Below are 14,832 nucleotides of genomic sequence, written 5' to 3'. Positions count from 1 at the left end.
TTTTTGCTTACTGTCTTAAAAATTGTAGACAGGAAGAGAAAAGTGGTCCTGAACATGAAGAAGAGGAGGAGGAAGAAGAAGAGAATGGGGAAGAGAGTCAGGATGGCCCACTTCTTGTTCCTCGTGTGAAAGTAGCAGAAGATGGTTCAATCATTCTGGATGAAGAAAGGTAAATTCTGTGCCTGACTCATGGACAGTATTGCATTGCAGCTTAGTTTGTAAATAGAGGACTACTTTGGACTGGGACAAGTCTGAGTGTATTTATGTTTGAGAGTTTGCGCTAACTTGGGAAACAGCTTAAGTATGTGGCAAAATATGAGCAGCAGTAATCTGCATCTCTGTTATGGCATACTTTATCAGAAATGCTTTTGGGGAAGGAGGTAGAGAGGAAGATGACATATTTTATTACAGTGAGTGAACTGAAGATTTGCCAAACTTCCAAATGTCTTCTGTTTAGCTGACTTCATTGCTTCTCACAGTTAACATGTATCTGCTTACAATTATTTGGTTTTCAGTACGATTTGCTCCAGTTTTGCATCTTGCATGTTGCTGCTTTATTCTTCTGTCAGTGTTTTCAGTAACTTTGCTCAGAATATGACTTTCAAAAAGTAGATTATCAAATTTCTGAGTTCCCCAAAGATGTATCTAACATGAAGTTTAGGCCAAGGTTTAAGGATAAAGAGGACCTGGTAAAAGAATTTGAAAGTTTTCTTGAAGGATATTGAGAGGCTGTTGTGGTTTTGCAAACTAGATTTCTCAAATGTTAAAAGGTCTTTTTTTTTTTTTTTAAGCTACTTAATTATGTCTGTCTGTATTAAATCTTATAAAACAGAAAAAACAAATTTACTTACACAGGGTAAGTAGGGTAGTGATTTCTTGCTGCATTCTCCCATGAAAGTACACGTTAGTGTAATTATTAAAATTAATTACACAGTAGAAGTGCTCACTTGTGACAAAAAATTTGAACATCTGTCTTGTAAACATCTACTACATGTTTTCTTAGCAATATTTTGAGGTGAGTCTTTTTGTGTGTTTACTTTCCCAGCTTAACTGTAGAAGTTCTAAGAACAAAAGGTCCATGTGTTGTAGAAGAAAATGATCCCATCTTTGAGCGTGGCTCTACAACAACGTATTCTAGCTTCAGGAAAAGCTTTTACACAAAACCGTGGTCAAATAAAGGTGAGTATATTTTTGATTTCAAGTTTTGAGTCTGCAGAAAAGTCCTAGTTTTCTTCCTATGCTTTATACTTGGCAGTTTTTATTCCCAGTGGAGTAAATGAATCTACTCACATGCCATGTCATCTCAACCCTCCAAACTCTTACAACAGACAGAGCTGTGGTATTTACTGTGAAAAATGGCATTTTTAAAAAATCAAGTGCCTTTTTATATGTAGGCTACCTGTGCTTTTTTCTGCCACGGATGTTTAAATGTTGAGGAAATGCTAGTTTGCTTTATCAAAAGCATAGTTTTGGATTCTGGCTTACAGATATTTGAGCTCTGTATGGTATTTCTTAACTAAGTTCCTCCAGCATAGGTAAGAAGAGATTGTAGAAGGTATCTCTGTGTGGACTAATTCCAGTGCAGATGGACAGCTGTGTTTTGATGAGTGGGTGGGTTGGGTTCTTCATTACTCCTGCTGTCAATTGACTATTGTCTCTAGCCTTACAACACTGCAGGACTTTTTACAATTGGAAGTTACTTTTTACAGCTGTAGATGGAAAAAATAGCTTCAGAATTCACTGTGCTCTTTTTGGAATGCACTCTTCCTGTTAAATAATAATGGAGACGGTAGACTTTACGTGGTGTTTTTCTGAATTCTGTTTGTGCTTGTGTTCGTAATGAAAATGGACAGGGGCAATTTTGGGTTGGTTAGCTTTGATTTACTGGCTTTAGAAAACATACTTCACATTTTGCAGTTTTCTAATAGATTAGACAATTCCTTCTGTTGATAGTTGGTAGTTCTGTTGATAGATTCAATAAACGTTTACTATAGTGACCTAGGTAAAATAACAAACATACTCCACATATACTCATCTGAACTTGCAGCTACAGTAGACAGCCTCAAAGTTACTGATCTTATGACAGTAAGTTTGCAAGGTGTTTTTATTTCTGATAGCAAGAAAGATGGTTTAGTAAATACTTAAGCGTGTATAATTTTTTCTTTCTTTTCCCTTCTAGAAACAGATATGTTCTTTCTAGCTATCAGTATGGTAGGAACAGACTTCTCCTTGATTGGACGGCTGTTTCCTCACAGAGCCAGAGCAGAAATTAAGGTAAAAATTAAAGTACTCAACAGAGCAATTAAGCATCTGGTTTCACTTCTCTTTTTCTTATTTACATTCCCATGCTTCCTTTATTGTGTGATAATTGTGGTGCTAATTTTTTCCATAGTAATGCTTTTTTTTAATACCTGTTTCAAGAGGTTGTAAGTATCTGAAACATTAAAATGCTCATTGAATTTCAGTGAATGTATCTAGTAAATCTAGCATACTTAGACACACTTTGTTTTAGTTGAAGAATCCTGGTAATCCTAAATGGCTGTTTGGTAAGGGGCTTCAGTGTTGTCTCTTTTGTTGTACACAGCTGGGAAAGTCTTCACTATTTCAAACCTTGCTTAGATTAAAAGTCAGGAAAAGGTGTAGAAAATAATAAAAAGAGTGTAACTGGGATAGCTATGGTAACAGATTTTATATTTAAAAATTAATTACAAACTTGTGTTCTGTGAATGTGCATGAAAATTTCAACCACTTTACTTGGTTTGTTGCACTGAAGGCTTATCTTGAGCTGCCATTTTGTACAACATATTGTTGCATTTTTTGCTTAACGATAAACACAACTGTGCATTTGCTTTTAGAACAAGTTCAAACGTGAGGAAAAAGCTAATGGATGGAGAATAGACAAAGCTTTCAGTAAGTAAATATTCCCCACCCTAAAATGAGTCATTAAATGGTAGTCATCTCTTTTCATGGTAATTTCTGTGCTTTGCCATGTTTGAATTACTTACAAGAGAGTTTTTGCTCGTAGATGAGTCCAGAAGCTGTGGAGTCTTAGGTTTTTATAACAAGCATAGTTCACAATAACAATCTTTAGGTTTATTTTCTTTCTTTTCTAGATGTCTGCTAAATGAGGTTAATATAAACTTTCTTCTGTATATATTAGTTGAAGATAATTCTTCTGACTTGTGGGAATTTCTAACAGTTATTTATTGTAAACTGCTTTAAGAGTCCTTAAAGACTTTCTTTGTTAGTTGAATGAGGTACATATGTCCTACAGCAGCATGGTAATACATTATTTGGTACTATGATACAGTTAATGTATTTGTCAGTTCTTAAGTTTTCTGAACTACTTAGATTTATAACTTGTTTTTTAAAACTAATATACCATAATCCAGTCACCTTTATGTCAACTTCAGCCCCTGCTCAAGTGATACAGAAAATATTTTCAAGAAGAATTCTCTTTTAAATGTACGTAATGTTTGCTTTTTAGTATCATGTTGTGTATCACTGATTATTTTACAAAGCTGAAACTCAAAAAAATAATCAACTTCGAAATCTGTTCTATGTCTTTGCTTTAATCTGATAGAAGAAAAACGACCCTTTGATTTTGAATTCTTTGCCCAGTTGCTTGAGAAGGTCTTAGCAGATGAGGAAAAGAGGAAGCAAAAGACTGTTAAAAGCCAGAAACCAAAGAAAAAGAAGTCTCCAAGGCCACAGAAGAAGTCAAAAGGTACTTTAAAAGAGTGCTTGAGATGGCATTACAGAGCAGTGGTCAGTAATCTAGCAGAGGAAAAATCACATATGGAATCTTTTCCTTCCCTGTTGTGCAGAGGGCAAGATCTTAGCTTCATAGTGTAGCTTTTTCAGGTGTAGTTTACTGATGTGCAGGATGGTAATAATTAGTAACAGAGCTGAAACAGGTTACCACAGGGAAAATAGTGCTCTTCCACAATCTGAAGCACTGATGTTCTAGTTCACCAGTTCAAAGGATCTCCCTGAGCTGCTAATGAATTCACTTGTAGAATTTTTGGGCCAAAATCATATTTTTGGCAAACTCTTCTGTGTTGAAAGTTTTCTTGCATGTAAAAGCCTCCTCTTTTAAGGGTTCTGTTTCTCCTTTAATAGTAGTTTATCTTCCTAAGTTTGAGGTGTATGATTCTTTTCACAGAATCATGTAAAAGTTGTGTTATCTTTCTGGTCTGTTCAAAATAAAGATTGTGATTAATTACTGTTGATCACCACTGTGTCTTACTATCTTAGTACCTGGGAAAGGACTTTTCACAGATGTGCTTTAATTAAAATAGTTATACTGACCGTTTCATAAATTTCTTGCTAGTTCTTTGGTATTGTTCACTTGTTTGCTCCACAAGGACCCATTCTTTTGTAGACGGCATTGTGAAACAAACAAGTGAACATCTTTTTAAAGGGGATGCCAGCTAGGAAGCAACATCTCTTAAAACTGAAATAGTTGCTGCTTTTCTATAGCCTTGGTTTTGGATTTGATTAAGTAAAATATCCCATGTACTAGGACTTAAAACCACATAGAGAAATTCTGTTTCTACACTTTAGTGATAGATTAAAGGTACTTTGTGTGTAAAGCAATGCGAGTATGCTTTTCTACTTCTCTTGCATTTTGGACTTCTTAATTACAGGGAAACAAATTCATTTAAGAGTAATAAAAAGGAAAGGAAAGGTTCTTGGTGGTTAAATACAGGATCAAGACAAAATTTCCTTTAAAACAGCAGGGAGTAAAATTTTAGAAACTCATTAAACCCAGAAAATAATTTGCAAATTATTAGCTAGATAATATTTCAGCTTTCTTATGTAAGTTAGAATGATCAACTGTAATAGATTTCTTGATAAAAAATTACTTTTTTATGGCGTACATTCTGTAACTTTCATCACCTATTTCTGCAGAGATACAGGAATTCTTTATAGGAATAGCGATGTCTATTTTCCCTGAATCCAAATGTGTCTGTGTAAACTGTGAAAAAGCATAGGCACAATAACATTTACTAAATTGGCTTTACATCCCATATTGACTTTCCCCTGGTGAAGTGTTCTCCCGTGTACAGAATATGTTTTGTATTAAATGCTGAAGTTATTCTATGATGAAGCTTTTCTGGCAAGTCAATGACTGACTTTCCCCAGTCCTGCTCATACACCTGGCAGTGTACTGGCAGTGATATATGAGTACACAAATGTTTTTAGTAGAAATGCCTTTGCTATTTATGACTCCTAATACTCCACCAGTCTGTTAACCGAGAACCATATTGTCTCAATAGCAAAAGCTGCCAGCACAGAAGCTGCTAATGATCAAGATGATCTTCAGGAAGCTGAAATTTCTGATGCAGAAACAGAAGCAGATGGTGTGACGGCTGAGAAAGAAAATGAGGAGTCTTTGGGCATTTCTGAACAGGCAGAGGAACAGGTTGCCTTAGAGCCAGCATTAGCAAAAAAGAAGAGAAAGAAGAAGAGAAAAGAGGATCTTGAACAGGAAGTAGAGAATATTCCAGAAGAAATGTCTGTTCCTTCAAAAACTGCTGAAGAAGGGATATCCTCTAATAAAAGTAAGAGGCAAAAATGCTCACTTTCAAACATTCAAATAGAGATTTTATATAAAGTCATTGCAAGCTTAAAAGTCAGAATTTGGTCTTTGGTTTGTACTGCTGATCTGCCTTGTGGGAGGTTGTGGAACAATGCCTTTCAAAATCAGCTTTCATTCTAAATTGAAACATACTTTTTTTTAGACGAGAACAGTTCTCTTAAATCTTAGTACTTAGACTTTTTCTACTGGGATTTTTAGTCTTATATGAACTCTTTTTCACTGTAGCTAGGATTTGATTACTGGAATTCTAAGATATTTCCCAGAATGTCCAAACTGATTTAGTTCTTATTAATTATCAGGGAAAAAAGTGATGCATGATGCAAGCAATGATGGTCATACTGCCTGTGGAGAAGAAGCGGATTGTGCTATTGAAGGAAAACAAAATGAGACTGCTGTAACAGAGGAAGAGAGGTCAGAGTCCTGTTTACCAGTGAATAACCAAATGGAGAGAGAAGGTGCCATCAATTTAGGCAGGTAATGTTTATAATGGAACACTTAGGCAAAACAAAAAATACTTTAAAGTTTTAATATTGGTTTTATTTTTTCATATTTACCACCATTTAACTGCCACATAATGTGCAGATTTCTGGTTTCTGAGAGCTGTCCTGGGGTGTAATAAGCTGTTTATGATTTACACACCAAAATATTCTCTGTCCTAATGGCCGCTCTTGCAAAATTAACGTACATAATTACTAAAGTCACTTCCAAAAGTTATTTCATTTTTTAAGAGTGTTTAGGAAGGCCATTGTTTATCCTAACTTCTAATATTTCTCTTGAAGTACTGCTTGACAATGTTGCTAAGTTGAGTTACTAAATGCTTGGAATTTTTATCTGTAATAAAATGGTTCTTGTGGAAAAGGAATGTTGCTTAGATTTTATTTATGCAGAGTCTGGGTGAAAGGAAAGCTTTTGGTTTCAGTTTTGGGCATACTTTTACTAGAAAGAAAGTGAATGCTTGTTTATTAAACTTGTTATATGTGAAAGTGGTAATCTGAAAGTTCATTATGACACTGTGAGTGCTACTTTAGAATTTTGTGTGTTGATTTGTTGTATTTAGCTGCATTGTAATTGTTTGTTATTTTATACAGATTCCCAGAAACTTTTATTTTCTTTAGTAGTCCATTAGAAGCATATGCAGGAACAGCTATTTGCCTTTGGACTCAACCTAGACTGTTACAAAAGATCAGAGGCAAAAAGCATCTGCATATAGTTGTTCATGTTAAAGTTTATTTTTTTAAAAGCAATCAGTCTAGAATAATGAGGTGAGATTTTAACATCATCTTAAAATTGCAGTGCAAAAATACTAAAGTTGTTTTAAAGCTCATTTTCTGCAAATATTACTAAAACTTTGTGAGATTCTCTGAAACACGGGTAGTTATTTTGCGTCAAAATTGCATTGTTTTTCTGTGCAACTTGATCTATCTGTAAGCAGAAATAGCTTTTTTCATACAAATACACTAATGTTCCTGTATGTTTTTATTTATTTCAGCCTTGGAGATAGCAATGATGTTACACTAGAAGCAGAATCTGCTAAATTGAGGACCAGAGATATTAGAGATGACACATCACAGGAAAGCCAGAGTCCAGAGTTACCAGTTGCAAATATTAGAAGCAAGGAAGGACAATCTGTAGAAACTACAGAAACAAAGGTATTGTTATTTTTTAATGTAGTTCTTCTCGAGATCTTGCCCATGATCATTAGAAGTGGTTTGTAAATCAAAGTCATTTTTTGGTTGTTTTTGTGTCATTTTCACCACCAGGTGGAAAACAATCAACAGGCCTAAGAACATGACCAAAATTTAAATACTATCAGTTTTCCTGGGTTTAATGAGTTGTCTGTTAACCTAAATTTATTCAGAAAGTATAGTGTGCATGCCTGACTTCTCATAGACAATTTAAACAGCCAAACAGTTTAATTATTCAAAAGTGAAGGACTGCAATATGAACAGCTGGGCCTTGGTGCAGGATTTTATTGGCATATGCTTACTGGCACGGTGTTGGAATCTGATTTGAGTGGAATGTGCATTGAGTTGTTTGTGCTGCTCAACAAATGATCTGGATGATGGGATAAGCTGTAACCTCAGCAAGTTTACACATTAGGCAGATCTGGAAGGAGTTGCTTCCCAAAGACAGAGACACCCAAAGGTTGTACTGGCCTCCAGAGGGACCTGGAGAGGCTGGAGAAATGGGCTGACAGGAATCTCAGGAAGTTCAGCAAGGGGAGAGGCAAAGTCCTGTGTCGGGGGAGGAACAACCCAAGGCACCAGCACACGCTGCAAGCCACCCAGATGGAAAGCAGCTTTGCAGAAAAGAACCCGGCTGTCCTGGTGGTCTCCGAGTTGAACATGAACCAGGAAGGTGCTGTGGCTGCACAACCAGCTAATGGTGACCTGGGCTGCAGCAGCAGCAGAAGCACTGCCAGCAGGCTGAGGGAGGTGATCCTTGCCCCTCATTCAGCACTGATGAAGCCACCTGGAGGACTGACCAGTTCTGAACTCCCTGGTAGGAGAGACCTGGACACACTGGAGACAGCCCCTCAAGGGCTCACACAGATGGCAAAGGGGTGGAAGCATCTCTCCTACAACAAAAGGCTGAAGGAGCAGGAACTGTTCAACCTGGAGAGAAGGCTCAGGGGGATCTCTTCAACAGTTACACAAAAACCCGGGGGAGGGTGCAAACAGGACGGAGCCAGGCTCTTTCCAGGGGTGCCCATTGACAGGACAGGAGACAATGGGCAAACAATGCAAGACAGGAGGTTCCTTCTGAACACCAGGAAATCCTGTTTCATTGTGAGGGTTACCAAGCGCTGGCACAGGCTGCCCGGAGAGACTGCGGAGTCTCCATCCTTGGCAAGATTCAAAAGCTGTCTGGACACAGTATTGGGCAACCAGCTCCAGGTGGCTTGATGTATTGTTTTTGCATGGCCTGATTTTGTTAACAAGGGGCTACAGGGGTGGCTTCTTTGAGAAGCTGCTGGAAGCTTCTTCCATGCCTGGCAGAGCCAATCCCTAGTGGCTCCAGAGATGAACGTGTTGCTGGCCAAGGCTGGGCCAATTAGAAATTATGTTAACGCCTCTGTGATAACAGATTTAAGAAGAATTCAAAACAAAAAAGGGTTTTGCAGTAGTAATTACAGCCAGAGAAGAGTGGAGTGAGAACATGTGAGGAGAACAACTCTGAAGACACCAAGGTCAGTGGTTGCTTTGGGCACTGGAGCCGAGATTCCTCTGCAGGCTGTGGTGAGGCAGCTCTGGCCCTGCAGCCCATGGGGATCCATGGGGATGCAGAGATCCACCTGCACCCCATGGAGGAGCCCCACATTGGAGCAGGTGGAGAGGAGGCTGTGATCCCATGGGAGACCCATGGAGAGAGGGGCCCTGCTCCCAGGCTGGAACAGCCTGTCCTTGGAGAACTGCAGCCCGTGGAAGAGTGACCCATGCTGCAGCAGTTTGAGGGGGACTGGTGCCCATGAGATGGAGCCACGTTGGAGAAGTTCATGGAGAACTGTCTCTCATAGGAAGAACCCCAGGGTGCAGCAGGAGAACGACTCCTCTCCCTGAGCAGTAGGATGAACTGACCATAGCCCCCATTCCCTGTCTCCTTGCACTGCTGAGGTAGGAGGTAGACTGGAAGGAGGGAGAGGTGTGGGGAAGGTGTTTTTACGGTTATTTTACTTCTCATTATCTTGTTCTGATTTTGTTAGCAATAAATTCACTTCATATCTCTAAGCTGAGCCTGTTTTACCCATGATGGTATTTAGTGAGTGATCTCTCTCCTGGTCCTTATCTCAAGCTATGAACCCTGTGTTAAATTTTCTCTCCTCTGTCCAGCTGCAGAGAGGAGTGAGTGAGCAGTTTTGATAAGTACCTGGCATCTGGCCCAGGTTAACCCACTACACTTGATCAAGGGATTGGACTAGGAGCCCTCTAGCAGACGCTTCCACCCTCAGCCATTGTGGGAATCTTGTTTTTGCTTTTCTTTACATTACAGTAAAAGATCATCTGTATTTATTGTTTCTTTTCTACATTTCTTTTCTTCCTCAGGACGAAGGTACACATCACTCACAAAAAACAGATGAAAAGCAGAGTGCATCAGAGGGTGGTTCACGGTCTGAAATCATGTAAGTAGAATTATTTTACTTTGCAGTGGCACTTGAACTAAACCTGTATCTACTCAATTTGGATATAATTCCAATTGACCATAGCAGGTTGAATCAGTCAGGGGATCATGATAATTTGTTTTCCATATTCAGTGAAGTTTTTGATTACTGAGTAGCAGTGCATTAGCTATGATCTAAATGGTAGATAGGAACAGGGATAAAGACTTAGCTAAACTTTGAAAAAAAACAAACTAGTCTTACTACAACCAGCAAGAGCAAGAGAATGAAGAAATCCTGTCACATTGTGGGTAAATGTGAAAATCTACAGCTTGGCTGTGAAATTTGATTTTTGTTTTTTTTAATAGAAGGGGCTCACTGAATTCTCTGACATTTGTAGTTGTCCATCAGAGCTTATTAGCTGTACATTAATAAGTTGTACTTCAGATCTTATGTGTGTAGTGTAATTCTTTCTTATTTGGAAACTGTTCCTCTTCAAAACTTGGTGCAAGCCTCTAAGATACAAAATACTCCAGAATGTCTCTGTCTTGTCTGTACTCCTTTATGAAGTTGATTTTGGTGACTGTTTCTTATGGTGAGAAATGGTGTTTAAAGAAGTCTGTGCCTAAAGTTTCCATTTTTGCATGATCATTGACTTCTTATTTCATGATAGAGTTTTTTGAGGGTGATTTAGAGATGGGATACTAGTTAACGCTGAGTTGATTTTCATGCTTCCGTCTTTCCTTTTTGGCATGGCAGCTCATTCTTACGATGAGGACTGTCAAAAGCTTTATTTGTCCTGTTCTGGGGAGAATATAAGAAAAGGTAGTAGTTCGCAATCTGAGGATTGTTGATAAGATACAGGGCTGTGTCAGTGTGTGAATCCCAGGACAATCCATTGCAATGGTTAAGGACACAGAGAGTGATGTATGTACTCCATTCTTCAGTAACATGTGGATGTTGTCTGTAGGACAAGGTATTTGAAAGAAGTTTGTTTTTCCATGACTGAGATAGCTTTGAAAGGGGATGGGGGAACAGGAGAGGCAGATGCGAAACATTGTATATAGGGCAGATTTATGTTGTTTCTATATAAAAGGGAATTCACGTGAATCGTGAATCCCTAGGAGAAGAAATATTCCTATTTATTTAACAGCAGGAAATGCTTCCTTCAACTGTTTTTAAGTAGATTCCACTGAAAGCCAGCAAAGTTGCTAAAGCTTTTTTGATGCTGTTTTCATAACACTGTAGCATGTCTTTTAATATCAGAAACATGCAATGGGTTTTTTTCTGTCAATTATCTTGCTGCATGCAGTGTCTTGACCCATGCAGTCTGTGATGCTCTTCAAGTACATCTTGAACCATGTAAGACTTTAAGTCTCTTGTTGGTAATAATGCATACCACATTCTTTTATATCTTAAGGAAAACTGAGAAGTCAGCAGACAGAAGGCGCTTGCAAAGACCTAAACCCAATTTAGTGAGATCATCTGGAAGGAGGGACACAGCAACACAAGACAAAACAGAAGCGAAAACTTCCCCTCCAACCCTTGCAAATGCAGGTGAAAAGGTCAGAAAGAGGAATGTTACTTAGTATGTTGTTCTTGATGCTGCATCTGTTTTGCTCAATGTTGATACTATGGACCAGCGACAGTCTTCTAAGTAACATTTTGAGAACTGCTACTGTGATGTCTGCACTTGTCAAAGAGTAATATTCTTGCCTCGATTCCAGTGCTCTGAAGAGGACAGTAGGAGAAAGAGAAATGAAGCCACAGAAGTAGAGAACAGGGATTTGGATACTGCATCTGAGTAAGTATTGAGATAATTTTTCCACTTTCCTGGAATTAACTGACTGTAATTGTTAACTTGTTCCGTATAGTTCTCTTAATAAAAGATAGCAATGACTGTGAAGCTTTAATATAAATCTCAAAATTGACTTGAGCATTTTTGTTTTGATGATACCAGATGGTACTTTGGTAGAAAATATGTACATCTTTTGTGGAAAGTTGAGGAAAGCACTGCTTTATGAAGTACCAACAATGCCTGTAATTTGAGAGAGGAAAAGTGATAACTATGGCTTTGCTTTCCTCCCAGCCTCAGTTATCAGGTAATGGCTCTGCTTCTGATGCTTGCAGAAGCAGCTATGGCATGTAGTCTAGGTTCCTCCCCTGTGTGATAAATTAATATCTTTTTAACACATAGATAAATTGAATTTTCACATGTTGTAAGACTAAACAAATCTTGTTTCTTGTGCGAAGCAACTTGCCTAAGTTTGGCCAAATCTTTCTGAAGACAACACAATTCCAGTAAAAAAATCTGTGCAAGATATTGTATATTAGATAGGCTTGAATATTATGGAATGAATGTCACTGTTGTGGATCCTTTGTGCAGAGAACCTGAAAAAACTTCCATTGCAAAGCCAATAGTTAGAGGATATCGACAGAGATTTAAACCTAATGTCACAAGAGCATCTGGAAGGAAAGAAGAGCCTGAAAAAGATGCAGGAAATGATAAAATGTCCCATCTACAGCCTAAGGGGGAAACTGAGAAGGTATTTAATAAAGTAATGTAACTGAAGATAATGTGTTAGCTGAAAAGCTTCTGGATGCAGCAGTAATGTTATCTTTTTGGTTTTTTTCTTTACTTTTTTGCTCCTGAATATAATCAGGAATTAGCCACTTACTTAACTTGCTTTGAGTGACAGTGTGGTAACCTCAGCTATGCTGAGAGGTTGTTAAACACACAGTAGATACCAATAATCTTTCATGTCCTGCAGCAAATACAACTTCAGGTGTTTGATCTAGCTTTTACTGCACCTGTCTGACTGTGAAATGTACCCTGTAATTGTATATGTGTCATAAGCAATCTATTTTGTCTCCTCTTATGAACAGTTACTTGGTCAGTTAGGTGATGCTGTATTTTATAAACCTAAGGTAGTTCATGTCATAATGTTCTGTTTCTATTCAGAATAATGACCAAGGTAATAGATCTGATGTTACCAGTGAAGATGCTGCAGAAAAAGATGACAAAGTCCTGGAGACAATGTCTCAGTAAGTATGAGATAAGTAAGAAGATAAGTGCTGCTGTCTTGCAATTTACCATTCCTGTCACTTCTGGTGGTATTTTACAGTGTGGTAGTTGGAGAAGTTTTTGCAGAAACTTCTGCAGTGAGACAGAAATTGAGGGCAAAATAGGAATCTTCACTTAGGAAACATAAATTAAACACTTCTGGTTTTAAAGTGGTGCTTTTAAATTATAAGTCAGTCATGGTAAATGCAAAAAACCCTGAAAGCTTAGTCCCTTGAAAACTAAAACAAGCCTTAGCTACTGGCTTTTAATACTAAAATGCATCCTTTTCAGTGCTTAAGTATTTAAACAGGAGTAAGTGTTCTTAAGGTGTAGTTAAGTGTTAGGCATCAAATAAAAGGAAGAAAAAAATCCAATATGTGGGCCATTTAATGCACATATTTATTACGTGTTGCATTTTTCTTCAACGTGCCACTACAGAAGTGGCAGCTGTAGTGTAAAAGGAATAACATGTTTTACAGAAGAGATTGTAAAAAAAAAATACTAAAAAAAGCCAACTGTCCCCCAAATACCTCCCCAAAAAATCCCCCAACCAACCTCAACCAAGAACAGAAATAAAAAAATCAAAGCCTCAAACTTTTGTTTTTAAAGGGAGATAGTTAAGAGGATGGATGGAGATAAACTGGGTTTGACAATCTGCCAGAAAAATATTTTCAGTTATTTCTTTCATTAATCTGCTCTGTAACTTGATTCTCAGTGTAAAAAGGCATAGAAGAATCTGACAGTTCTAGTAGTGCACTACTGGTATTTTTACCTTAGTAAGATAACAAAGTTATTTATGTATTTTCTGAATACACTGAAGAAAAAGTCTGAACATTTGCAAATTTTTTAAAACTCTTTATTAATTAGGTCTGTCTGCCTCTAGACTAGATAGCAATATAGAGAGGTCCATTATGGGCCAAAAGAAGGTCTCTCTAGTGCGGTACCCTGTCACCAATGGAAAGAGAAAAATAACAGGGCAAACATATGTTTAAACTCTCAGTCCCTAGTAGATACACTTCTAATTTTATTCTTTCAAGACGCTAGTAATACCATTTAGGTAAGTGTTACTAACTGTTTAAAAAAATGGGGAAAAAAAATCACTTCTCCAAATCTTCTCCCACTTTCAGATGTGGTATCTACTTCATGTATGTATGTTTTTCCAGGTCTAACGAAACAGCTGGTTTAAAAGAAGATGGCAAACAGAGCATGTTGAATCCAACACCTCTAAAGAGAGGTAGAATACAGAGACCAAAACCAAATCTGGGAAGAACTGTTGCAAGGCAAAAAGAACTGATAGATGAAAAAGATCCTGAAGAGGAGACAGCTGAAGGTGGAGAAGCAGAAAAAGGTGTGATACATCATCAAGATGAAAACAATGATCCCTCCCTCAAAAGTGTAAGTTTCTTGAGCAGTTGCTTATGCACACTGTTTTGCTGGGTCCTTAGTAGAAGCCTTGGTAACAAAGCCTAGGTACATACCACATAATTTGTAAGGATAGGCTTTGCATGCTTTATTTATTATTTCAGAATAATCTTCATTGTCATAAAATTTCCTCATTTTTGCACTTGGGTTCTATTTTCCATGGTGTCAGGTTTAACCCCAGTCAGCAACCAAGTACCAACTCTCTTGCTCACTGCCCCACTAGCAGCACTGGGGACAGAATTGGAAGGGTAAAAGCCAGAAAACGGGCTGAGATAAACCCCTGAGTGCTGGATGTAAGATTTAATAGGGAAAGCAGAAGCTATACTCATGTGCAGAGCATCAGCAGAAATTCTTTTACTACTTCCCATGAACAGGCAGGTGTTCAGCCATCCCCAGGAAAGCTGGGCTTCATCACACATAATGGTTACTTAGGAAGACAAAAGCCATTTCCCCCCACTTTATATACTAAGCCGTGTGTTGTATGGAATATCCTTTTGGTCAGTTGAGGTCTCCTGTCCTGACTGTGTCTCTTCCCATCCTTCTGTGCCCCCCCAGTTTCTTCTCCAGTTTGTCAGTATGAAAAACAGAAAAGGCCTTGGCTCTGTGTAAGCCCTGCTCAGCAATAACTAAAACATCTCTATATTA

At 38.0% G+C, this 14,832-nt stretch overlaps 1 protein-coding gene across 4 annotated transcripts in view; it reads left to right on the top strand.

Annotated features, from left to right (window-relative positions):
* The window catches only part of LOC125319706 (transcription factor TFIIIB component B'' homolog), a 52,368-nt gene that overhangs the window by 7,168 nt on the left and 30,368 nt on the right, over positions 1 to 14,832 (top strand). For all 4 annotated transcript variants that reach the window (XM_048291185.1, XM_048291184.1, XM_048291186.1 and 1 more), the window contains exons 5-18: positions 29 to 169; positions 1,046 to 1,179; positions 2,180 to 2,274; positions 2,856 to 2,910; positions 3,584 to 3,727; positions 5,283 to 5,567; positions 5,905 to 6,079; positions 7,095 to 7,254; positions 9,649 to 9,725; positions 11,122 to 11,266; positions 11,429 to 11,505; positions 12,088 to 12,247; positions 12,664 to 12,746; positions 13,929 to 14,160. In XM_048291185.1, the coding sequence (XP_048147142.1) occupies positions 29 to 169; positions 1,046 to 1,179; positions 2,180 to 2,274; positions 2,856 to 2,910; positions 3,584 to 3,727; positions 5,283 to 5,567; positions 5,905 to 6,079; positions 7,095 to 7,254; positions 9,649 to 9,725; positions 11,122 to 11,266; positions 11,429 to 11,505; positions 12,088 to 12,247; positions 12,664 to 12,746; positions 13,929 to 14,160 (1,963 nt within the window). The remainder of the gene's footprint in view (positions 1 to 28; positions 170 to 1,045; positions 1,180 to 2,179; positions 2,275 to 2,855; positions 2,911 to 3,583; positions 3,728 to 5,282; positions 5,568 to 5,904; positions 6,080 to 7,094; positions 7,255 to 9,648; positions 9,726 to 11,121; positions 11,267 to 11,428; positions 11,506 to 12,087; positions 12,248 to 12,663; positions 12,747 to 13,928; positions 14,161 to 14,832) is intronic.

This window comes from Corvus hawaiiensis, chromosome Z, assembly GCF_020740725.1.
Source record: "Corvus hawaiiensis isolate bCorHaw1 chromosome Z, bCorHaw1.pri.cur, whole genome shotgun sequence".
Lineage (NCBI taxonomy): Eukaryota > Metazoa > Chordata > Aves > Passeriformes > Corvidae > Corvus > Corvus hawaiiensis.
This window is presented reverse-complemented; position numbering and strand designations above follow the sequence as displayed.